The sequence below is a fragment of the Pleurodeles waltl genome, chromosome 10, assembly GCF_031143425.1.
Source record: "Pleurodeles waltl isolate 20211129_DDA chromosome 10, aPleWal1.hap1.20221129, whole genome shotgun sequence".
NCBI classification, from domain to species: domain Eukaryota; kingdom Metazoa; phylum Chordata; class Amphibia; order Caudata; family Salamandridae; genus Pleurodeles; species Pleurodeles waltl.
Window position 1 is genome coordinate 2,554,664 of NC_090449.1, and position 24,593 is coordinate 2,579,256.

The 24,593-nt window shown below is 52.8% G+C and overlaps 1 protein-coding gene across 1 annotated transcript in view; it reads right to left on the reverse strand.

The window, feature by feature from the left end:
• Positions 1-24,593, reverse strand: part of LOC138260864 (semaphorin-3F-like) — a 447,618-nt gene that overhangs the window by 98,158 nt on the left and 324,867 nt on the right. The window contains exons 3-5 of the mRNA XM_069209297.1: positions 11,770-11,930; positions 1,839-1,901; positions 299-418 (exon numbers count right to left, since the gene is read on the reverse strand). Of these exons, the coding sequence (XP_069065398.1) occupies positions 299-418; positions 1,839-1,901; positions 11,770-11,930 (344 nt within the window). The remainder of the gene's footprint in view (positions 1-298; positions 419-1,838; positions 1,902-11,769; positions 11,931-24,593) is intronic.

Here is a 24,593-nt window from a genome sequence, read left to right on the forward strand (position 1 = left end):
GGATTCTGTCCCCTGGTGCCCAGCGCCTTGTCATTGCAGTGCTGCGCCTGAAGGGGTCGGGGCGGCTTCCGGAGTGCGTGAAATGTGCTGCTCTTGGACATTGTGTGCTTAGTCCAGGCCCTGGTGCGTGGATGCTCACAGCTCACCTGCCGCTTCAAGGCACTCTGCACCTGAGTGAGGCTCTGCGCTCTCTGACCTGAGGCCGCACCTTACCTGTGGGCCCCCGGGTCTCTGTGGGCCCCCGGTGCTGTGGCAGTCCAGGGGTCACCTACCTGGGTCCATACAGGTGATCGCTTACCTCTGACCTCCAGCCGCGGTTGATGAGGGTGCAGATGGGGTGGTAGGCTCCAGTCCCGCAGGTGAACAGGTGGGTGCGGTTCAAAGGCTCGATTAAGCGGATGTAATTGAAACATTCACCCTGCGAGGAAGGGAAACACCCGGGGTCATGAGCAGGAAGCCTGCAACGTCATCGTGCATCTTGCACAAGCAATGCCCTCCACACCCGGGGCATCGCTGACACGCCTCACGCACGGTGACCCCTAACAAACCTGCAGGTCACCCACCTTAGACACAACTCATGAACACAGAAAACACCGCTCCATATACAGACAATCCTCGTATGACCAGCCAGGCGTGTGCATCTGGGACACACTACACACCAAACACACATCCTCCAGAAACAGCCCCTGGTCTCTCACAGCCGACCTCTGCCAACCTCCCGTGCCACACCTCCGCGCACCTGGCACACACTGGCACACCAAGGGCCATATTTATACTTTTTGACGCAAAACTGCGGTAACGCAGTTTTGCGTCAAAACAATTAGCGCCGCCGGCGCTGCCTGGTGTGCGTGAAAAAAAATGACGTACACCAGGCAGCGCCGGCGTAGGGGGATATGGAGCTTGGGCGCCAAAAAATGGGGCAAGTCAGGCTGAGGCAAATTTTTCGCCTCAACCCGATTTGCGTCATTTTTTTCGACTCCCAACCCCCATTGAAATGACTCCTGTCTTAGCAAAGACAGGAGTCGTGCCCCCTTGCCCAATGGCCATGCCCAGGGGACTTCTGTCCCCTGGGCATGGTCATTGGGCATAGTGGCATGTAGGGGGGCACAAATCAGGCCCCCCTATGCCACAAAAAAATAAAATAAAAATACTTACCTGAACTTACCTAAATGTCCCTGGGATGGGTCCCTCCAGCCTTGGGTGTCCTCCTGGGGTGGGCAAGGGTGGCAGGGGGTGTCCCTGGGGGCATGGGAGGGCACCTCTGGGCTCCTTCCGAGCCCACAGGTCCCTTAACGCCTGCCCTAACCAGGCGCTAAAAAACGGCGCAAAAGCGGCTGGACGTCATTTTTTTTTGACCCGCCCACTCCCGGGCGTGAGTTTTGCCCGGGAGTGTAAATACGGCGCACATGCCTCGGAGTAAATTTTTTAGACGGGAACGCCTACCTTGCATATCATTAACGCAAAGTAGGTGTCCACGCTAAAAAATTACGCAAACTCCATGGACTTTGGCGCTAGACGTGTCTAACGCCAAAGTATAAATATGGAGTTAATTTTGCGTCGGAATTGCGTAAAAAAAAACGACGCAATTCCGGCGCAAACAGAGTATAAATATGCCCCCAAGCACTCACAGCCTCCACAAGCAGCCACTGGTCTCACAGCCGACCTCCTCCTGGCATCAGATTCTGAACTTACAAAGGCACTTCACACTCAACCTCTGCCAACCTCTCGTGCCACACCTCAGCGCATCGCCTTGTCTGTGCAGCTCTGTGAGTGGTCCCCGCACTCCCTGGCACACTCGAGAGGTTCCCAACACTCATCCTTCCTGGGGGGATACTCACCTCCCGCCCTTTACCCGCCAACCTGCACTCGTCCTGGCGCAGGGGCTGCGCCGGCCAGTGGATCTGCAAGACAGAGGAGAGGCAGCGTCACCCCCCGCCGAGTACAGGCCCCCTGGCCCCCCACTCCCGCCTCTCAACCCTGCAGCGGACACCCCTAGGGTCTGAGCATCTCCCAGGCCTGCGGGACTGTGGCAGGAAGGCCTCATTCTGGGGGTGCACACAACCGCATTAAACCACCTGTAATGTTAGCAAGGGCCCTGCTGCCTGACTGCGTCATCCTCCTCAGTCATGGATATTCATTCCCCCTCATACAGGGTCTGCGCATGAATGACAAGGGCTTGATCTGTCCCCGACCTGTCCATGAGAGGGCGCACTTCCAATAACCTCAGCCCTGAGGAAGGCCTCGTTAAGATTGTGTCCCAGGAGCTGAAACATTGACTCCATTTCTGTCTTGGATTGCTGATATGTCATAAAAGATAGGAAGCGAAAAGGACTATTTTTCACAATTTCTCTTGCTAACAGAAGGCACTGTAGCCTATGGGTTTTGGGGGCCAGAGGACGCATTTACTATTCTAACTCCAGTCCAACAAAGGTGGGGGAAGGTCACACATTTATGGTGGGTTCAGATCACTGTCCTAACTCCACTCCAGCATTTGTTGGAAAGGGCATCCACTGCAGGGAGGTAGAGTTACTGTTCCAACTCCCATCTAACATACCTCAGGGAAAGTGCAAATACTTGGCGGGGCCATTCAGAGCACCCAGACAACCTAAGTACTCATTAAATATTATATTAAAAACTAAAATAAAACATTTATAAAACTTTATAAAACAGTAGACTGTTTTACCATTTGTAAACTAAATAAAAATTACAGAATTGTTTAAAAAACTAATAACAAATGCTAAAAAACTGGATCCTTAAAAATCACACATAAAATACATAAACCTAAAAGAACTGCTATATTTAATACTATTGTTCAATTTAAATTTTAATAGTTATAAATTATTTTTTTCACAAAATAAACTGCCCATTTAGACCCCCTACTATGTCATACAAACCATTAGAAAAGTATTTACATTTCTTTGAAAATATATAACAAATCTTTTCAAAATGTATAATTAAACATAAAATACATTACTGATTAAATATTTACATAATGCAATAATCAGTTAATAACATGTTTATATATTTTATTTAAGACTGCTCACCCAATACCCCAGTACATCTTAAAGTACAAAACGAAAACGAATATTTCATACATTATGAAATAAATCTTAAACATTAAAAAAGTAAATAACAGTTGATATTCAAATATTATGATATGAATCAACTAACATTCATTAACATAGCAATTAAAAACACTGTTTACCCAATCCCCCAATAATCCCAAAATCCCAAACAATTGCTGTATTTAAAAAAATATCACAATAAAACATCTGTGGATTAGATGAAGCTGGAGGGTCTTGTTCCTAGGTGTATACCCTCGCTGACTTGTAGTGGCCGTGGAACCATCAGAGCTTTCTCGATAGTATCTGGCCTCTTCTAGGCCGGGCGAGGGGGCTGGCGGTGATGGCTTAGTGGAGGTGTGAAGCGCAGATTCGTGTTTCTGTGATGAGCTTCAGGTTAGTTTACTGTTCTTCGGGTCTCGTTTAAAGATGATGTGTCCTTCACATAAGCCTTGTGGGCTCTCCATTAGCCTATGACGAACACTTCCCGCCCTGTGATTCTTCAGAGTGGTCTACGTGGCATTGAAGGTCTCAGCCTTGGAAAAGGGTAGAACTACCAGTTCTCAACTCGGTAATCCCATCGGTGCTCCAGACCGAGTTTGAGGATAAATGCCAAAGTCGAGGTAGTCTTGACTGCCTCTCCCATCTGGAGTATTCATCTACAATGACCAGCATTTCTTGGCAATCAGTATAATTTTTATGAATCAGGACTACATTTTGTAATGACATGCCTCTGAGCCGTGTTCAGAGGCTTGGAAAGCCATCGTCCCCTTCCACAGTTTCATATTATCCTCTTTTATCCTGTTCTTTGTCTTGGGTTGTCCGTGCTGCCCCTGACGAGCCAGGTGAACAGTGTGAAGACCGTGACTGAGACCTCACTTTCAGGTCTAGCCCTTCCTCAGAGGTGGCCACCTCTCCTCGGATTACTTACAATGCTGTTCATTCACTGACAGTCTCCGTGGCTTTGTGCCTGTTTCTTCTACCTTGGTTGTGTGGGTGATCTCTTCCACCTTGGTGGCGTGGGTGATCTCTTCCACCTTGGTGGCGTGGGTGATCTCTCTTCCACCTTGGTGGCGTGGGTGATCTCTTCCACCTTGGTGGCGTGGGTGATCTCTTCCACCTTGGTGTGGGTGATCTCTTCCACCTTAATGGCATGGGTGATCTCTCTCACCTTGACTGACTGGGTGATCTATTCCACCTTAACTGCATGGGCGATCTTTTCCACCATGGTGTGGGTGATCTCTTCCACCTTAGTGGCATGGGTGATCTCTCTCACCTTGACTGACTGGGTGATCTATTCCACCTTAACTGCATGGGCGATCTTTTCCACCTTGGTGTGGGTGATCTCTTCCACCTTGGTGGCGTGGGTGATCTCTTCCACCTTGGTGGTGTGGGTGATCTCTTCCACCTTAGTGGCAGGGGTGATCTCTCTCACGTTGACTGACTGGGTGATCTATTCCACCTTAACTGCATGGGCGATCTTTTCCACCTTGGTGTGGGTGATCTCTTCCACCTTGGTGGCGTGGGTGATCTCTTCCACCTTGGTGGTGTGGGTGATCTCTTCCACCTTAGTGGCAGGGGTGATCTCTCTCACCTTGACTGACTGGGTGATCTATTCCACCTTAACTGCATTGGCGATCTTTTCCACCTTGGTGTGGGTGATCTCTTCCACCTTGACTGTGTAGGTGGTCTCTCACCTTGATGTCGTGGGTGATCTCTTCCACCTTGGTGGCGCGGGTGATCTCTTCCACCTTGGTGGCGTGGGTGATCTCTTCCACCTTGGTGGTATGGGTGATCTCTTCCACCTTGGTGGCATGGGTGATCTCTCTCACCTTGACGGACTGGGTGATCTATTCCACCTTAACTGCATGGGCGATCTTTTCCACCTTGGTGTGGGTGATCTCTTCCACCTTGACTGTGCAGGTGGTCTCTCACCTTGATGGTGTGGGTGATCTCTTCCACTTTGATGGTGTGGGTGATCTCTTCCACCTTGATGGCGTGGGTGATCTCTTCCACTGTGATGGCGTGGGTGATCTTTTCCACCTTGGTGTGGGTGATCTCTTCCACCTTGACTGTGTAGGTGGTCTCTCACCTTGATGGAGTTGGTGATCTCTTCCACCTTGATGGCGTGGGTGATCTCTTCCACCTTGATGGCGTGGGTGATCTCTTCCACCTTGATGGCGTGGGTGATCTCTTCCACCGTGATGGCGTGGGTGATCTTTTCCACCTTGGTGTGGGTGATCTCTTCCACCTTGACTGTGCAGGTGGTCTCTCACCTTGATGGTGTGGGTGATCTCTTCCACCTTGATGGTGTGGGTGATCTCTTCCACCTTGATGGCGTGGGTGATCTCTTCCACTGTGATGGCGTGGGTGATCTTTTCCACCTTGGTGTGGGTGATCTCTTCCACCTTGACTGTGTAGGTGGTCTCTCACCTTGATGGAGTTGGTGATCTCTTCCACCTTGATGGCGTGGGTGATCTCTTCCACCTTGATGGCGTGGGTGATCTCTTCCACCGTGATGGCGTGGGTGATCTTTTCCACCTTGGTGTGGGTGATCTCTTCCACCTTGACTGTGTAGGTGGTCTCTCACCTTGATGGCGTGGGTGATCTCTTCCACCTTGATGGCGTGGGTGATCTCTTCCACCTTGATGGCGTGGGTGATCTCTTTCAGCTTGATGGCCAGAGGACCACAGTGTCCATGATCAGCCGCCGGTATCTCATCTTGTGCTCTGCTGAGTTGGCCCGGCAGAGTTATTACATATGCATCGGTATAATCTGGGATTTTGTGTGCATTAAGCCCCCGGAAGGGTGGCAATGGTTGGCTGTGATCACTGACCACTGTGAAAGAAGGGCAGCAGAAGCGGATGTAAGAATGGTGAGATGTCCATGCAAAGATGGCTTCACTCTCATTTTAGGAGTGTGGCTGCTCTGTGGAGCTCAATAAAGGCTGACGTAGGATGGCCCAACCCTTCAACCCTGTCTTCCCATTAGGATACTGTAGGAAGCTCGCTCTCTATATAGTGCACTAAAATGAAGTACACTGTGCAGAGTCCAGTGGACCCCCAATAGGTATTACAGAGATAAAAGTAGATAGGACTAATGCTCTATTTGTGGTAGTGTGGGCAAGCAGTTAGGCTTATCAGAGGGTAGTGTTAAGCATTTGTTGTACTCACAGAGGCAATAAATGAGACACACTAAAAGAATAAATCTGAGACACATTTAGAAAAATAACATTTGCTTTTATATCTGCTTTGAACCAAAGAACTTTGTTATAACATAATCAGTTTCTAAAAAATAAATACTTTGCGGTTTCGAAAATCAACACAGTGCATTTTTTCAGTTCAGCAGTGTTAACACACAGGAGGAAAACAAGAATGCAGTTTTGCAGGTAAATACATGACTTACAAATCCAGTCCTCTGGGTTTTAGGTCCACACGAGGCAAGGTTCAAATCAGTACCAAGAGCGCACCCACAGCGGCACATGGGCAGCTGGGTGCACAGGTCGAATTCGGAGTCGGGTGTCCAATGTTAACCAATCGAGACGGGGAGATGAACGAGGATGTGCTGCTCACGGTTGAGTAAAGCGGTGTCAAGGGTCGATCTCCTGGGGTTGAGGTAAGCACAAGAGGGGCCACAAGGCAGCACCAAGCTTTCACCCTCAGCGGCACAGTGGCGGCGGGGTGCAGAGTGCCAGCACAACATTGGGTGCCCAATGTTAACCAGTGGAGACTGGGGTAACTGAAAATGCACTGCTCACAGGTGAGTAAGGTGGTTTCAGAGGTCGATCTCTTGGGGTTGAGGTAAGTACGGGGGCACAATGGAGCACCAAACTTACACTCTCAGCGGCACAGGGGCTGCCGGGCGGAGAGTGCCAACACAGCACCTGGCGCCCAATGCATGGCAATGGTGAGTTCACTTTTGGAAAAAGGCTGCTGGCACGGGCCAGAAGGATGAACGAAGAAAACCCACAGCTGCCCCGACAAGTTCTGATGCTAGGGGATGGAGGGACACCGATGGTCCAGCTCCCCAAGACCCAGGGGCTCTGGGTGCAAGGGTGTCCTTTGGCATCGGGAACAGTTTACCGGGCAAGGCGGAGGTCTTCGATTGGAGGCTGCAGGCTTTGAGGCAGAGTCCGGCAGGGGTCAGCCCATGGTGGATTGGGACTCACAATCACTGGGGAGCCTTTGCAGGACTAGTGGGCCACTTGGACTCAGCTGTGGGTATTGGGTGCAGAGTTAACTTGATTTCTCCTTGAACAGGTCTGCTGTTCTCAGAAGATTTTAATCTTTATGAAAGGCAGGCAGACCTCCCAAAGCTTTAGAGGTTACTGGGCTGCAGGACGCGTCCGCTTTTAGCATTGAATCGTCAAGGGCTGCAGACAGGCCAGTAGGGTTGGGGCCAAGTCAGTTGGTGTCTGCAGTCTTCTCTGCTGATGTGACTCTCTAGTGTCCGTCTCTTCTTAGGTTGTCAGAAATCTGAGTCTTCCGGTTTTGGGATGCCACTTAAATACTCAATTTAGGGGTGTTAAGGGTAGTGCCAGGCGGTAGCCAATGGGCTAATCACTTTTAGGGTGACTACACTCTTTTTATGACCACTTCCTCTGGAAAGTGGGCATAACCCTAACCCTGGCGGCATACTTCCTCCCAAACAAGATGGAGGAATTTAAAAAGTAGTGTCCACTTCAGCTCGTCCATCTTAGGAGTGGGACTGGCATGAAGTGGGCACTCCTCCTAATTGAACACATTTTCCCACCTATGCTGCCGCCAGACGTGGGGGCAGGACAGGGGGGTTGGCCATCTCCACCATCTGGAGAGACCTGGGTCACATTACAAAGGTGGTGAGGCCTTTGTAGCTCCCCGCCTTGCAATGTCAATCCTGCCTGGGAGAGGAGGTAACACCTCTGCCCAGGGCAGGTCTTTGTCTCTGGGCCTTGAGAGCACTGGCTCTCACCATGGGGTCCAGAAACCTGTCTGTGGTGGCTGAACTGACAGGACCAGTCATTAAACTCACTAGTAGCTGGTAGGTTTTCGGGAGGCACCTCGAAGGTGCCTTTTGTGTGTATTTCTTAATAAATCCATCACTGGAATCAGTGAGGGTTTAGTATTCTGAGATGTTAGATACCAAAGATCCCAGGGTTCAGAGAAGCCATCATGTAGCTGGGGAACTCGTAGTGACCAGGGACCAGCACATGCATATAAAATGGCTTCTCTGTGCACTTACCCTCATCACGACTTTCACGGTCTTTTCCAAAGACCGCCGAAACCGCCAGCACCAAAATACCACCCTAACACAACTGATCTCTGACTTTTGCCCGAAATCGGGTGGAATTCCGAGACCAGTCATGCTGGCGGTTGGGGGTGCAGAGGCGGTACCGCCATGCAAAAAAAGTCCACACACCGTATTACAACTTATAATACGGTGTGGTGGTGTCCAGATAGCAAAGTTCTGCCGGCGGTGGAAGCGCCAGGACACGTCCCTTCCGGGACGACCACCTCGATGGACGAGGTAAGTGGATTGTCCGACGGGAGTGTGTGTGTGTGTGTGTGTGTGTGTGTGTGTGTGTGTGTGTGTGTGTGTGTGTGTGTGTGTGTGTGTGTGCGCGCGCGTGTGTCTGCGTGTGTGAGTACATGTGTGAATGTTGTGAATGCTCGGGTGGGTGTTTATGGGTGCATGTCTGCGTGTGTGAGTGATTGTGGATGGGGGTGAGTGAGTGTGGATGGGCAGGGGGTGGTTGAGTGTTTGTGGATGGGGTGATTGCATGAGTGCATGTGGGCGCGATTGAGTGGATGGAAGGGGCGAGTGCATGTATGCATGTGTATGTAAGTGGATGGGAAAGGGGTGAGTGTGTGAGAGGATGGAGGGAGGGTGGTGCATGTTTGTGTAAGTGAACGGGAAGAGCGGGTGAGTGCGTGTATGCAGTGAAGGGGGAGGGGTATGTGAATGTATGTGCATTGGGGAGGGGGTATGTGTGTATGTATGTGCTGGGGGAGTGGGGAGTGAATGCGTGCATGAGTGCGGTGTTTGTGTATGTATGTAAATGTGAATGGGGGTGTATGACGCGAGTGCATGGGTGAGTGGGGGTGTGTTTGTGTGTGGGAGTATGTGAGTGCATGTGTGCGGGTATGTGGACATGTGTGCGAGTGTATCCTGGCGACAGGAATGCCTATTCCTGTCGCCAGGGTGCAAGACTGCCAGCTTTTTCCGGCAGTGTGAGGGGGAGAAAAATGCTGGCGGTCTCCCCTTCTTTTGATACCATCAGCAGTATCACACCATCCGCCGTGCTGGAGGTGCTCACATCCAGCTTCAGCCAAACTCCTAATTTGGCAGTATTCACTGCCGGCGGTGACACCCCCACAGCTGCCCTGGCGGTCTTTGGGCCACCAGGGTCGTGATGAGGGTATATGTCTCAGAATTGACAGAGGTGTAGCAGGGGCATATCTCTTCATGCATATATGCCCTCACATATAATGCACCATGCCTTAGGGCTGTAAGGCCCGCTAGAGGGGTGACTTACATATATTGCATGCAGTGTTAGGGGACATGGCACAAAGGCTGTGTGCCATGTTGTGTTTTCAATTTTGAGAGCACTTTGTCACACAGCCTGCAATGCAGTCTGCATAAGATTGGTACTGGGCCCCTCAGAGTAGCACAAGTTGTGCTGCAGCTCTGAGGGGTCTTCTTCAGTACCCATGCCATAGGTACCAGGGGTACCATTTACTAGGGGCTTAGAGGGGGCTGAAGGGTCTGATCACTTGGGGATCAAGTGACCAGGTGTCTTTGTTTTAGGGAAGGAACCCTGGCACTGGGGACCTGGGTAGCAGGAACCCAGTGCACCTCAGTCAAAGTTGCATCTAAAACCAGGAAAAAAGTGTGGGGGTACTGCAACCAGAACCCAGCTCCCTACAAAGAAGAACAGCAGTGTCCAGCAGCAGCACATAGAAGCTGCATCATGGTGTCTTCCAACGGCCATCATCAGGGCTTGGGCTGCATTGTCTTGGTGGCCACTCCAGTCCCATGCAGCATGGGCTGTCAGAAGATCTTTACTCAACCCTGTCAATATGTCTGTGTACGGGTCTGTCAGTCGGTCTCTCATTGTCTCTGTCAGTACATCTCTCATAGGTTCTGACAGTAGATACTTCACTGACTGTGAGTAGATTGCTCATTGGCTCTGTCAGTAGATATCTTACCTTCTCTCCGTAGATCTCTCATCAGCTCGGTCAGTAGGTTTCCAGTGCTGCAGGTCAGAAGATCACTCATTGGCTGAGTCAACAGATGACTCGTCGGCTCTGACACTTGATCATTCATTGACTGTCAGTAGATCTGTCATAAGGTTGCTCAGACGTTCGCTCCTCAGGCCAGTGCACTGGCTTGGGCAGCAGATCACTGGTAGGCTTGGACAGTACATTGCTCATTAGGTTGGTCAGTAGATCAGTTCTGTCAGTTGATCTTTGATCAGCTCTCTTAGATCGCTCATTGGCTCAATCAGCAGATCTCTCATCAACGTGGTCGGTGGATGTCATTTGCTCAGTCAGTGGGTCTCTCATTGGCTTGGTCAGTAGGTTTATTATTGGCTCTGTCAGTAGTTCTCTCATCAGCTTGTTTAGTAGATTGCTCAACAGGGTCAGTAGATCACTAAATGACTCAATCAATAGGTTTCTAAATAGCTTAGTCAGTAGATCTCTTTGAGCTGATGAGAGACCTTCCGATTGAGCCTAAATCAGTAGAACGCGCATCAGCCCGGTCAGCAGATCTCTCATTGGCTCAATCAGTAAGCCTCCTATTGGCTTAGTCAGCTTGCTCATGATCTCAGTCAATTGATCATCAGCTCAGTCAGAAGATAGCTCATTGGCTCAGCCAATACACTTATCGGCTCTGTCAGCAGGTCACTCAGGAGCCTGGTCAGTAGATTGCTCAGCAACTTGGTCAGTAGATCTCTCATTGGCTCGATTAGTAAGTCTCTGATCTGCTCAGTCAGTAGATCACTCATCAGCTCATTTAGTAGTTTGCTCACTGGCTCAGCCAGTAGACCATGGGCTTTGTCCTGGTAAGTGTCCCTCACACTTACAAAGAGTGGATCCTTGGTGTTGCACCCCTGTTCTCCTCTCCTCACCTCCCAGCCAGGGTCCCTCACACTCACAAAGAATGGATCCTTCGTGTTGCACCCCTGTCTTCCTCTCCTCACCTCCCGGCCAGGGTCCCTCACACTAACAAAGAATGGATCCTTCGTATTGCACCCCTGTCCTCCTCTCCTCTCCTCACCTCCCAGTCAGCTCACAAAGAGTGGATCCTTTCTGTTGCATCCCTGTCTTCCTCTCCTCTCCTCACCTCCTGGCCAGGGCCCCTCACACTCACAAAGAGTGGATCCTTAATGTTGCACCCCTGTCCTCCTCTCCTCACCTCCCAGCCAGGGTCCCTCACAGTCACAAAGAATGGATCTTTCGTGTTGCACCCCTGTCCTCCTCTCCTCACCTCCTGACCAGTGTTCCTCACACTCACTAAGAGTGGATCCTTTGTGTTGCACCCCTGTCCTACTCTCTTCACCTCCTGCTAGGTGTCCCTCACACTCGCAAAGAGTGGATCCTTGTTGATGTTCCCGCACGCCCCACCTGGTATGTGTCCCTCACACTGACAAAGAGTGTATCCTTCGTCTTGCACCCCTGTCCTCCTCCCCTCTCCTCACCTCCCAGCCAGGGTCCCTCACACTCACAATCAGCGGCTCTTTGTTGATGTTCTGCAGGTCCAGCGCTATCACAAACTCCCTGGTTCCCAAGTAGAGCCTGTCCTGGTCTTGGTCCATGAGAAGGATCCGGTAATCGCTGGTGTTAAAGGTGAAGCTGAAGGGCCGGGCGGTGCGAGTGTCCATCAGATCTAGAAGGAAGGAAAGGCAAGGGTATGAGATGAGTGAGGCCACACCCCAGATACAGCTTCAACACAGCATCTCCTCAGTCTAAACTGCCCCCCACAGGAACAAGTGGACGCTTGCACAATGCAAGGTGGGCTGAGGGGTCAACACACCATTCAAATCCAGGGCTCTGTGAGATGGAGAGAGGTGCTGACAAGCGTGTTCAGCTGACCTCAGGTCAGAACCCAATCAGCACCCTAATATTAATGTCATTTTCTAGAAGTTGCTCCTTCACTTAGATCAGACCTCTGTTGCTGGGGCTGGTGGGGTACTCCTGGGTGGCTATCATAGCTTTAAAGGTAGTCTCCAAACCGATCATGCTATGGCCTTGTGAAGGCTCAAGCACAGAAGGAGGTTTTAACTCGTGTCAGTGCCCTGCTGTACATCAGATAATAGTACCACCTGGAGCCTGGTAACAACCTCTGCTTGGCATGTCCATGACTCTACAGTTCAGTGTGAGAAGAGAAGTGAGTAGTAATCGGAGAGGACTCCCAGATCTGCTGACCTCCCACCTCTCACTGACTCCACATTCACATTTCACTGTCATGTATTTTTCATAGAGTTGAGGATCTCACTGTAAGGCGTGTTGGAAAGGGGGGCACTGTCCTGTCGCATATATAAAAGGTTCAAGAGCTGATGAGAGGAATAGACTCGGACAGCGCATCCCAATGGAACACAGTGGACCAAAGGGTCTAGGACAGGATTTGTTGTGAAGGAACTGTGATTGTGATGCATCTCTAATCCTATGGAATCCCTTGTCCTTATGCCAAGTGTTCACACTCATTTCTCAGCCTTCAAGACATATTTTGCTCCCCTTGAGTGTCCTATGATCACCTCGTAGGGAGTTGCCCACCCCAGGAGTCTTGAAAGAAGGGATCCCTCCAAATGTCCAGCTCCCACCTGCCCTTCTTCCCACCCCTGTGGCCACAGAGGGGATGCTTGATTGCAGTAGTTCTAGGGGATGACCAGAGATGCCAAGTTTTAATTAGCCCTTATCGAGGTCATTGAATGATGAGGGAGGAAGTGTCAGAATAGAGCTGCATGAGTGCCCAGTATACTGAAAGGGAAGAGGCTGGGGGAGGGGAAGACCAAACAGGGGATGGTAGGAACTCAAGCCACGATTTCGACCTTGGCATACTGGTGACCACCTGTGGACCATTTGTTTTTAATATCCTGCTAAGGAGTGTGCAGCACAGCAATTATTATCACAGATTGGAAGGCAAAATAGTATCAGAAACCTCAGCAGGAATGGGATTAGGACTAAAAGACAAGTTGCAAAGGGAATGTTACAGAGAGTTACAGTATTTCAAAAGGACTACTTTTGTGAACATTTCTACCAACTAGTATTCAGCGACTCAATGACATCAAGCTTGTGAAAGAGGTGCTCAGGCAGAAACTGCTTAAAATGATGGGGACACAAATGAAATCTCCTTTAATCTTCTTGAACCCCTGACCTACAATATTGAGGGAGTTACTAGGTCCTCAAACAGTTGCTAAAACCAATTATGGAGAACGTGTGATGGTGTTGTCAATGCATGTCAATCAACCACAGCAAAATGTGTGGCTGGCACCCCTCACTGTAGTAACAAAAATTGACTCAACCTTATGGTTGTGTGTGGATTACTTTGAATCATCAATGATCATCAAACTGAATACAGAATCTATTTTCAACAAGGTAGCAGGTGGGTTTGTGGTGCCCAACTGCTACTTTGTGGTAACTAGATGCTGATTATTTGATGTCATAAGAGGGTACCGGCAGGTATATTTAACAGAGCAGGACCAAGAACAGGGCAACTTAAATGTACCAGAAGACTCCACAGTGCACAGTCTCAGAGGTGTTCAAAGTGTGGGGCAAGTCTCACTAGTGGAGTATGAAAGGAGCTCAAATGAGGGGTGAGAGGCTCTAGCCTGGAGAAGCATTTAGTCTGCCCCTGGGTAGTGCAGAAAAACTTAGGGACAAATGTAGGTAGGTATAATTTTGCGACTTGCAATTTGCGAGTCATAGTGACTCGCAAATTGCAACTCGCAAAACCAAATGCAGAAAGGTGTCTCAGACACCTTCTGCGACTCGCTATGGGGTCGCAAATACCCACCTCATCAATATTAATGAGGTGGGTCGCAGTTTGCGACCCCATAGCGAGTCCATGCACTCACAGGGATGGTGGCCTGCTGGAGACAGCAGACCTCCATGTCTGTGACTGCTTTTTTAATAAAGCAGTTTTTTTTTTTTCATTTTGCAGCCCGTTTTCCTTAAAGGAAAACGAGCTGCAAAATGAAAAACTTCCGAAACCATTTGGTTTCGGTTTTTTCAAAGTAGGCAGTGGTCCATAGGACCACTGCCTGCTCTAAAAAAACATTTTTTTCGACATTCACAAAGGGGAAAGGGACCCATGGGGACCCCTTCCCTTTTGCGAATGAGTTACCACCCACTTCAAGTGGATGGTAAATGCGAGTTGGTTTGCGACCGCATTCGCGGTCACAAAGCAACTCAGCATGGCGATGCAGTCGCAAATATGAAGGGAACACCCCTTCCTATTTGCGAGTCGCAGCCTTAAATTGTGAGTCGGTACCGACTCGCAATTTGAGGTTGTGCATTGCGTTTGGCCTTTTGCACATTGCAAACTCAGTTTTTCGCAGTTTGCGACGTGCAAAAGGCTACCTACATCTGGCCCTTAATGCTGAAAAACAGCACTGTTATTTAGTAAAAGAAAACGTAGCCTTGTGGCAATAGTGAATGGGTTGTCAGTAATTTATTTTGCCAGTAACGATCTGCCTGGATGTAGATGTCAAAGGGGGACCCCAAATAGCCTCCACCCTCTCAACCCCATTAGCGTGCGTTAAAGGCACTTTTACTACATTGTACAAATTGTTATATATGTTCAGAGTTGCCAAGAAGCCTCATGTATCTGACAAACTTTCAGCCAGACCTAGTATTCTAGCTAACTCTGCATTGCACTCTGGGAGAAGTAGTTTTGCTTTCAACATTGTCACCATGAGCTAAACAAAATCAGCATGTAAAAGAGTTATCTGGCTACAAAGCCAGTTGTGGCTTAAGGTGTAAAACAATATGGCCCGTATTTATACTTTTTTGGCGCCGCATTTGCGTCGTTTTTTTACGCAAAAACGGCGCAAACTTGCAAAATGCCATTGTGGGGCATATTTATACTCCGTTTGCGCCGAATGTGCGTCGTTTTTTTCGACGCAAATTCGGCGCAAAACTAACGCCATATTTATACTTTGGCGTTAGACGCGTCTAGCGCCAAAGTATGGGCAAATAGCGTCATCTTTTTGCGTGAACGCCTTCCTTGCGTTAATGAGATGCAAGGAAGGCGTTCCCGTCTAAAAAAATGACGGCGACGCAAATGCGTCGTATTTATACTCCCGGGCAAAAATCACGCCCGGGAGTGGTTGGGTCAAAAAAACCCGCATTTGCGCCACTTTTTAACGCCTGGGTCAGGGTAGGCGTTAAGGGGCCTGTGGGCTCAAAATGAGCCCACAGGTGCCCTCCCATGCCCCAGGGACCCCCCCTGCCACCCTTGCCCACCCCAGGAGGACAACCCAAGGCTGGAGGGACCCACCCCAGGGACATTCAGGTAAGTTCAGGTAAGTATAAAAAAACATTTTTTTATATTTTTTTTTTGGCATAGGGGGGCCTGATTTGTGCCCCCCTACATGCCACAATGCCCAATGACCATGCCCAGGGGACATAAGTCCCCTGGGCATGGCCATTGGGCAAGGGGGCATGACTCCTGTCTTTACTAAGACAGGAGTCATGTAAATGGCGTCTGGGCGTCGTTTCAAATGGCGCAAATCGGGTTAAGACGATTTTTTAGCGTCAACCTGACTTGCGCCATTTTAAGACGCCCTAACGCCATTTTTCCCAACGCCGGCGCTGCCTGGTGTACGTGGTTTTTTTCCACGCACACCAGGCAGCGCCGGTCTGCTTGCGCCGGCTAACGCCATTCAATAAATACGGCGCCCGCATGGCGCTTCAGAATGGCGTTAGCCGGCGCAAAATTTTTTGACGATAAACTGCGTTAGCGCAGTTTAGCGTCAAAAAGTATAAATACGGGCCTGTATTTTGTAGGTTTGCGCCGTTTTGCGTCAAAAAGCGGCGCAAATGCGGCGCTAAAAAAAGTATAAATACGGGCCTATATATTCTAGAGTGAAAAACAGCTTAAGATGGGTAAGTTCGCCAGGGGGTGGTGGGGTACATTTTGATGCCAGGCTCTGGTGAATCCTTGGTGCAGATTTTGTCAGAGGGTTTGACCTTTGAGGGGGGTTGTGGAGGATAGAGATGTGTTTCTGGGGAACAGTGTGCTCCTGTGGAAGGAGTGGACTCCCCCCCCTCCCCACCCCTTGTACCCTGCGGGGTGGGTTGGACTGGTTAGGACCCTGTGTCTGTAGTGCTACAATGCCTTTGCCCACACATGTGGGGGTCCCTGGGAACCCAGGAACGGGGTACAGAACCCTTGTGGAGGAAATAGTGAACTTTAGGTAAAGGGTGACCTCTCAGGGAGAGAATGTAGAACCCATGGGTGGTGTAGAAACCATGAGCGGGTGGAACCAATACAGATGAAACGGTGAGCCCACGTGGAATCTACACTCAGCCAGTCAGAACACTTATGGGTACCACAATTACCCAAGATTTCTGACCAGCCTCACTCTACTCGAACATGAAGCACATGCGAATGGTGGCACTGGCTATAGTACATTATTGTGTCTGTGTCCAAGAACACACCATGACATCTCTGCTTCCTCTAGGGTTTATCCTTTTTTTTGACCAGGTGCTTCACCAGGACTAACAAGGCACACAGTGCAGAGCAGCCACATGGTCACCAGCACACCCTCCTGGCCCTGCTGATAGAAGCACAGAGGTCCACAGGGTCACCAGCACACCCTCCTGGCACTGCTGACAGAAGCACAGAGGTCCACATGGTCACCAGCACACCCTCCTGGCACTGCTGACAGAAGCACAGAGGTCCACTCGGGCACCAGCACACCCTCCTGGCACTGCTGACAGAAGCACAGAGGTCCACTCGGGCACCAGCACACCCTCCTGGCACTGCTGACAGAAGCACAGAGGTCCACACGGTCACCAGCACACCCTCCTGGCCCTGCTGATAGAAGCACAGAGGTCCACTCGGGCACCAGCACACCCTCCTGGCACTGCTGACAGAAGCACAGAGGTCCACTCGGGCACCAGCACACCCCTCTGGCACTGCTGACAGAAGCACAGAGGTCCACAGGGTCACCAGCACACTCTTCTGGCACTGCTGATAGAAGCACAGAGGTCCACTCGGGCACCAGTACACCCTCCTGGCACTGCTGACAGAAGCACAGAGGTCCACAGGGTCACCAGCACACTCTTCTGGCACTGCTGACAGAAGCACAGAGATCCACAGGGTCACCAGCACACCCTCCTGGCACTGCTGACAGAAGCACTGAGGTCCACAGGGTCACCAGCACACCCCTCTGGCACTGCTGACAGAAGCACAGAGGGCCACCGGGTCACCAGCACACTCTTCTGGCACTGTTGACAAACGCACAGAAGTCCACTTGGTCACCAGCACACCCTCCTGGCACTGTTGACAAACGCACAGAAGTCCACATGGTCACCAGCACACCCTCCTGGCACTGCTGACAGAAGCACAGAGGTCCACACGGTCACCAGCACACCCTCCTGGCACTGCTGACAGAAGCACAGAGGTCCACACGGTCACCAGCACACCCTCCTGGCACTGCTGACAGAAGCACAGAGGTCCACTCGGGCACCAGCACACCCTCCTGGCACTGCTGACAGAAGCACAGAGGTCCACAGGGTCTCCAGCACACTCTTCTGGCACTGTTGACAAACGCACAGAAGTCCACATGGTCACCAGCACACCCTCCTGGCACTGCTGACAGAAGTACGGAGGGCCTCAGGGTCACCAGCACACCCTCCTGGCACTGCTGACGCAGCACAGAGATCCACAGGGTCACCAGCACACCCTCCTGGCACTGCTGACAGAAGCACAGAGGTCCACAGGGTCTCCAGCACACCCTCCTGGCACTGCTGACAGAAGCACAGAGGTCCACAGGGTCACCAGCACACCCTCCTGGCACTGCTGACAGAAGCACAGAGGTCCACAGGGTCTCACGTGGCACTGAGATCCACAGGGTCACCAGCACACCCTCCTGGCACTGCTGACAGAAGCACAGAGGTCCGTCGGGTCACCAGCACACCCCTCTGGCACTGCTGACAGAAGCACGGAGGTCCACAGGGTCTCCAGCACACCCCTCTGGCACTGCTGACAGAAGCACGGAGGTCCACAGGGTCTCCAGTACACCCTCCTGACACTGCTGACACGGCACAGAGATCCACAGGGTCACCAGCACACCCCTCTCTCACTGCTGACAGAAGCACAGAGGTCCATCGGGTCACCAGCACACCCTCCTGGCACTGCTGACAGAAGCACGGAGGTCCACAGGGTCACCAGCACACCCCTCTGGCACTGGTGACAGAAGCATAGAGGTCCGCCGGGTCACCAGCACACCCTCCTGGCACTGCTGACAGAAGCACAGAGGTCCACAGGGTCACCAGCACACCCCTCTGGCACTGCTGACAGAAGCACAGAGGGCCATCGGGTCACCGGCACACCCCTCTGGCACTGCTGACAGAAGCACAGAGGTCCACAGGGTCACCAGCACACCCTCCTGGCACTGCTGACAGAAGCACGGAGGTCCACAGGGTCACCAGCACACCCTCCTGGCACTGCTGACAGAAGCACGGAGGTCCACAGGGTCTCCAGCACACTCTTCTGGCACTGCTGACGCGGCACAGAGGGCCATCGGGTCACCAGCACACCCCTCTGGCACTGCTGACAGAAGCACGGAGGTCCACAGGGTCACCAGCACACCCCTCTGGCACTGCTGACAGAAGCACGGAGGTCCACAGGGTCACCAGCACACCCCTCTGGCACTGCTGACAGAGGCACGGAGGTCCACAGGGTCACCAGCACACCCCTCTGGCACTGCTGACAGAGGCACAGAGGGCCATCGGGTCACCAGCACACCCTCCTGGCACTGCTGACAGAAGCACGGAGGTCCACAGGGTCACCAGCACACCCCTCTGGCACTGCTGACAGAAGCACGGAGGTCCACAGGGTCACCAGCACACCCCTCTGGCACTGCTGACAGAGGCACGGAGGTCCACAGGGTCACCAGCACACCCCTCTGGCACTGCTGACAGAGGCACAGAGGGCCATCGGGTCACCAGCACACCCTCCTGGCACTGCTGACAGAAGCACAGAGGTCCACAGGGTCACCAGCACACCCTCCTGGCACTGCTGACAGAAGCAGGGAGGTCCACAGGGTCTGACGCGGCACAGAGGTCCACAGGGTCACCAGCACACCCCTCTGGCACTGCTGACGCGGCACAGAGGGCCATAGGGGTACGGACACCTCCCACGAACCCTGAACCGATGAAGAGCCGGTAGGGCTGGGGAAAGCCAGTTACTGGATAACCAACAGTTCCACTTCAGCAGAAGCAGTGAAGCAGAGGCACTTGTACGAGACTGGACCCTCTAAATACACGTAGAGCTGGAAAGAGCCAGTCGTGTGTCAGGACAGGTTAGCTCCTCCCAGGGGTCAGAAGGGTTGGGAGAGGGTCAGGACCGGGCAGCTCTTCCCAGTGGTCAGCAGGCGCCAGTGGTCAGCAGGCGCCAGCCACATGTCAGGGCAGGGGGGCTCCTCCCAGTGGTCAGCAGGCGCCAGCCACATGTCAGGACAGGGGGGCTCCTCCCAGTGGTCAGCAGTCTCCAGCCACATGTCAGGACAGGGGAGATCCTCCCAGTGGTCAGCAGGCGCCAGCCACATGTCAGGACAGGGGAGCTCCTCCCAGTGGTCAGCAGGCGCCAGCCACATGTCAGGACAGGGGAGCTCCTCCCAGTGGTCAGCAGGCGCCAGCCACATGTCAGGACAGGGGAGCTCCTCCCAGTGATCAGAAGGAGCCAGCCACATGTCAGGACAGGGGAGCTCCTCCCAGTGGTCAGCAGGCGCCAGCCACATGTCAGGACAGGGGAGCACCTCCCAGTGATGAGCAGGAGCCATCCACATGTCAGGTCAGGGGAGCTCCTCCCAGTGGTCAGCAGGCGCCAGCCACATGTCAGGACAGGGGAGCTCCTCCCAGTGATCAGAAGGAGCCAGCCACATGTCAGGACAGGGGAGCTCCTCCCAGTGGTCAGCAGGCGCCAGCCACATGTCAGGACAGGGGAGCTCCTCCCAGTGATCAGAAAGAGCCAGCCACATGTCAGGACAGGGGAGCTCCTCCCAGTGGTCAGCAGGCGCCAGCCACATGTCAGGACCGGGCAGCTCTTCCCAGTGGTCAGCAGGAGCCATCCACATGTCAGGGCAGGGGGGCTCCTCCCAATGGTCAGCAGGCGCCAGCCACATGTCAGGACAGGGGAGCTCCTACCAGTGGTCAGCAGGCGCCAGTGGTCAGCAGGAGCCATCCACATGTCAGGACAGGGGAGCTCCTCCCAGTGGTCAGCAGGCGCCAGCCACATGTCAGGACAGAGGAGCTCCTCCCAGTGATCAGAAGGAGCCAGCCACATGTCAGGACAGGGGAGCTCCTCCCAGTGGTCAGCAGGCGCCAGCCACATGTCAGGAGAGGGGAGCTCCTCCCAGTGATCAGCAGGCGCCAGCCACATGTCAGGGCAGGGGAGCTCCTCCCAGTGATCAGCAGGAGCCAGCCACATGTCAGGACAGGGGAGCTCCTCCCAGTGGTAGGCATGAGCCAGCCACATGTCAGGACAGGGGAGCTCCTCCCAGTGGTAGGCATGAGCCAGCCACATGTCAGGACAGGGGAGCTCCTTCCAGTGGTCAGCAGGCGCCAGCCACATGTCAGGACAGGGGAGCTCCTCCCAGTGATGAGCAGGAGCCATCCACATGTCAGGACAGGGGAGCTCCTCCCCGTGGTCAGCAGGCGCCAGTGGTCAGCAGGCGCCAACCACATGTCAGGACAGGGGAGCTCCTCCCAGTGGTCAGCAGGCGCCAGTGGTCAGCAGGCGCCAGCCACATGTCAGGACAGGGGAGCTCCTCCCAGTGATCAGCAGGCGCCAGCCACATGTCAGGACAGGGGAGCTCCTCCCAGTGGTCAGCAGGCGCCAGCCACATGTCAGGACAGGGGAGCTCCTCCCAGTGGTCAGCAGGCGCCAGCCACATGTCAGGACAGGTGTAAGGAAATGCCTCCTTGGCATGGTTACCCCCTGACTTTTTGCCTTTGCTGATGCTATGTTTTGAATTGAAAGTGTGCTGAGGCCTGCTAACCAGGCCCCAGCACCAGTGTTCTTTCCCTAACCTGTACTTTTGTATCCACAATTGGCACACCCTGGCATCCAGATAAGTCCCTTGTAACTGGTACCTCTGGTACCAAGGGCCCTGATGCCAGGGAAGGTCTCTAAGGGCTGCAGCATGTCTTATGCCACCCTGGAGACCCCTCACTCAGCACAGACACACTGCTTGCCAGCTTGTGTGTGCTGGTGAGAACAAAATGAGTAAGTCGACATGGCACTCCCCTCAGGGTGCCATGCCAGCCTCTCACTGCCTATGCCAGTATAGATAAGTCACCCCTCTAGCAGCCCTTACAGCCCTAAGGCAGGGTGCACTATACCATAGGTGAGGGCACCAGTGCATGAGCACTGTGCCCCTACAGTGTCTAAACAAAACCTTAGACATTGTAAGTGCAGGGTAGCCATAAGAGTATATGGTCTGGGAGTCTGTCAAACACGAACTCCACAACACCATAATGGCTACACTGAAAACTGGGAAGTTTGGTATCAAACTTCTCAGCACAATAAAAGCACACTGATGCCAGTGTACATTTTATTGTAAAATACACCCCAGAGGGCACCTTAGGGGTGCCCCCTGAAACCTTAACCGACTATCTGTGTAGGCTGACTGGTTCCAGCAGCCTGCCACAACCGAGACATGTTGCTGGCCCCATGGGGAGAGTGCCTTTGTCACTCTGAGGCCAGTAACAAAGCCTGCACTGGGTGGAGATGCTAACACCTCCCCCAGGCAGGAGCTGTAACACCTGGCGGTGAGCCTCAAAGGCACACCGCCTTTGTTCCAGCACCACAGGGCACTCCAGCTAGTGGAGTTGCCCGCCCCCTCCGGCCACGGCCCCACTTTTGGCGGCAAGGCCGGGGGAAATAATGAGAATAACAAGGAGGAGTCACTGGCCAGTCAGGACAGCCCATAAGGTGTCCTGAGCTGAAGTGACTCTAACTTTTAGAAATCCTCCATCTTGCAGATGGAGGATTCCCCCAATAGGATTAGGGATGTGCCCCCCTCCCCTTGGGAGGAGGCACAAAGAGGGTGTACCCACCCTCAGGGCTAGTAGCCATTGGCTACTAACCCCCCAGACCTAAACACGCCCTTAAATTTAGTATTTAAGGGCTTCCCTGAACCTAAGATTTTAGATTCCTGAAACTACAAGAAGAAGAGGACTGCTGAGCTGAAAAACCTCTGCAGAAGAAGAACAGAAGACACCAACTGCTTTGGCCCCAGTCTTACCGGCCTGTCTCCTGCCTTCCAAAGAAACCTGCTCCAGTGACGCTTTCCAAAGGACCAGTGACCTCTGAATCCTCTGAGGACTGCCCTGCATCAAGAAAGACAAGAAGCTCCCGAGGACAGCGGCACTGCTCCAAAAGAACTGCAACTTTGTTACAGAGGAGCAGATTTAAAGACCCCTGCAAATCCCCGCAAGAAGCGTGAGACTTGCAACACTGCACCCGGCGACCCCGACTCGACTGGTGGAGAACCAACACCTCAGGGAGGACCCTCCGGCGGCTCCGAGTCCGTGAGTAACCAAAGTTGTCCCCCCTGAGCCCCAACAGCGACGCCTGCAGAGGGAATCCCGAGGCTCCCCCTGACTACGACTGCCTGAACCTAAAGTCCCGACGGCTGGAAAAGACCCTGCACCCGCAGCCCCCAGCACCTGAAGGAACGGAACTTCTGTGCAGGAGTGACCCCCAGGAGGCCCTCTCCCTTGCCCAGGTGGTGGCTACCCCGAGGAGCCCCCCCCTTGCCTGCCTGCACCGCTGAAGAGACCCCTTGGTCTCCCATTGAAATCTACAGAGAACCCGACGCTCGTTTGCACACTGCACCCGGCCGCCCCCGCGCTGCTGAGGGTGTACTTTCTGTGTGGACTTGTGTCCCCCCCCCGGGCCCTACAAAACCCCCCTGGTCTGCCCTCCGAAGACGCGGGTACTTACCTGCTGGCAGACTGGAACCGGGGCACCCCCTTCTCTCCTTTGAAGCCTATGTGTTTTGGGCACCTCTTTGACCTCTGCACCTGACCGGCCCTGAGCTGCTGGTGTGGTAACTTTGGGGTTGCTCTGAACCCCCAACGGTGGGCTACCTTGGACCCAAAACTGAGACCTGTAAGTGATTTACTTACCTGCTAAAAATAACAATACTTTACCTCCCCCAGGAACTGTGAAAATTGCACTGTGTCCACTTTTAAAACAGCTTATTGTGTTTTATGTAAAAAGTATATATGCTACTGTGATTATTCAAAGTTCCTAAAGTACTTACCTGCAATACCTTTCAAATGAGATATTACATGTAGAATTTGAACCTGTGGTTCTTAAAATAAACTAAGAAAATATATTTTTCTATAACAAAACCTATTGGCTGGATTTGTCTCTGAGTGTGTGTTCCTCATTTATTGCCTGTGTGTATGTACAACAAATGCTTAACACTACTCCTTTGATAAGCCTACTGCTCGACCACACTACCACAAAATAGAGCATTAGTATTATCTCTTTTTGCCACTATCTTACCTCTAAGGGGAACCCTTGGACTCTGTGCATGCTATTCCTTACTTTGAAATAGCACATACAGAGCCAACTTCCTACAACAGGGGAGCACCTCCCAGTGATCAGAAGGAGCCAGCCACATGTCAGGACAGGGGAGCTCCTCCCAGTGATCAGAAGGAGCCAGCCACATGTCAGGACAGGGGAGCTCCTCCCAGTGGTCAGCAGGCGCCAGCCACATGTCAGGACAGGGGAGCTCCTCCCAGTGATGAGCAGGAGCCATCCACATTTCAGGTCAGGGGAGCTCCTCCCAGTGGTCAGCAGGCGCCAGTGGTCAGCAGGCGCCAGCCACATGTCAGGACAGGGGAGCTCCTCCCAGTGGTCAGCAGGCGCCAGCCACATGTCAGGACAGGGGAGCTCCTCCCAGTGATCAGCAGGCGCCAGCCACATGTCAGGACAGGGGAGCTCCTCCCAGTGGTAGGCATGAGCCAGCCACATGTCAGGACAGGGGAGCTCCTCCCAGTGATCAGGAGGCGCCAGCCACATGTCATGACAGGGGAGCTCCTCCCAGTGATCAGCAGGCGCCAGCCACATGTCAGGTCAGGGGAGCTCCTCCCAGTGGTAGGCAGGCGCCAGCCACATGTCAGGACAGGGCAGCTCCTCCCAGTGGTCAGCAGACGCCAGCCACATGTCAGGACAGGGGAGCTCCTCCCAGCGATCAGCAGGCGCCAGCCACATGTCAGGACAGGGGAGCTCCTCCCAGTGGTAGGCATGAGCCAGCCACATGTCAGGACAGGGGAGCTCCTCCCAGTGATCAGAAGGAGCCAG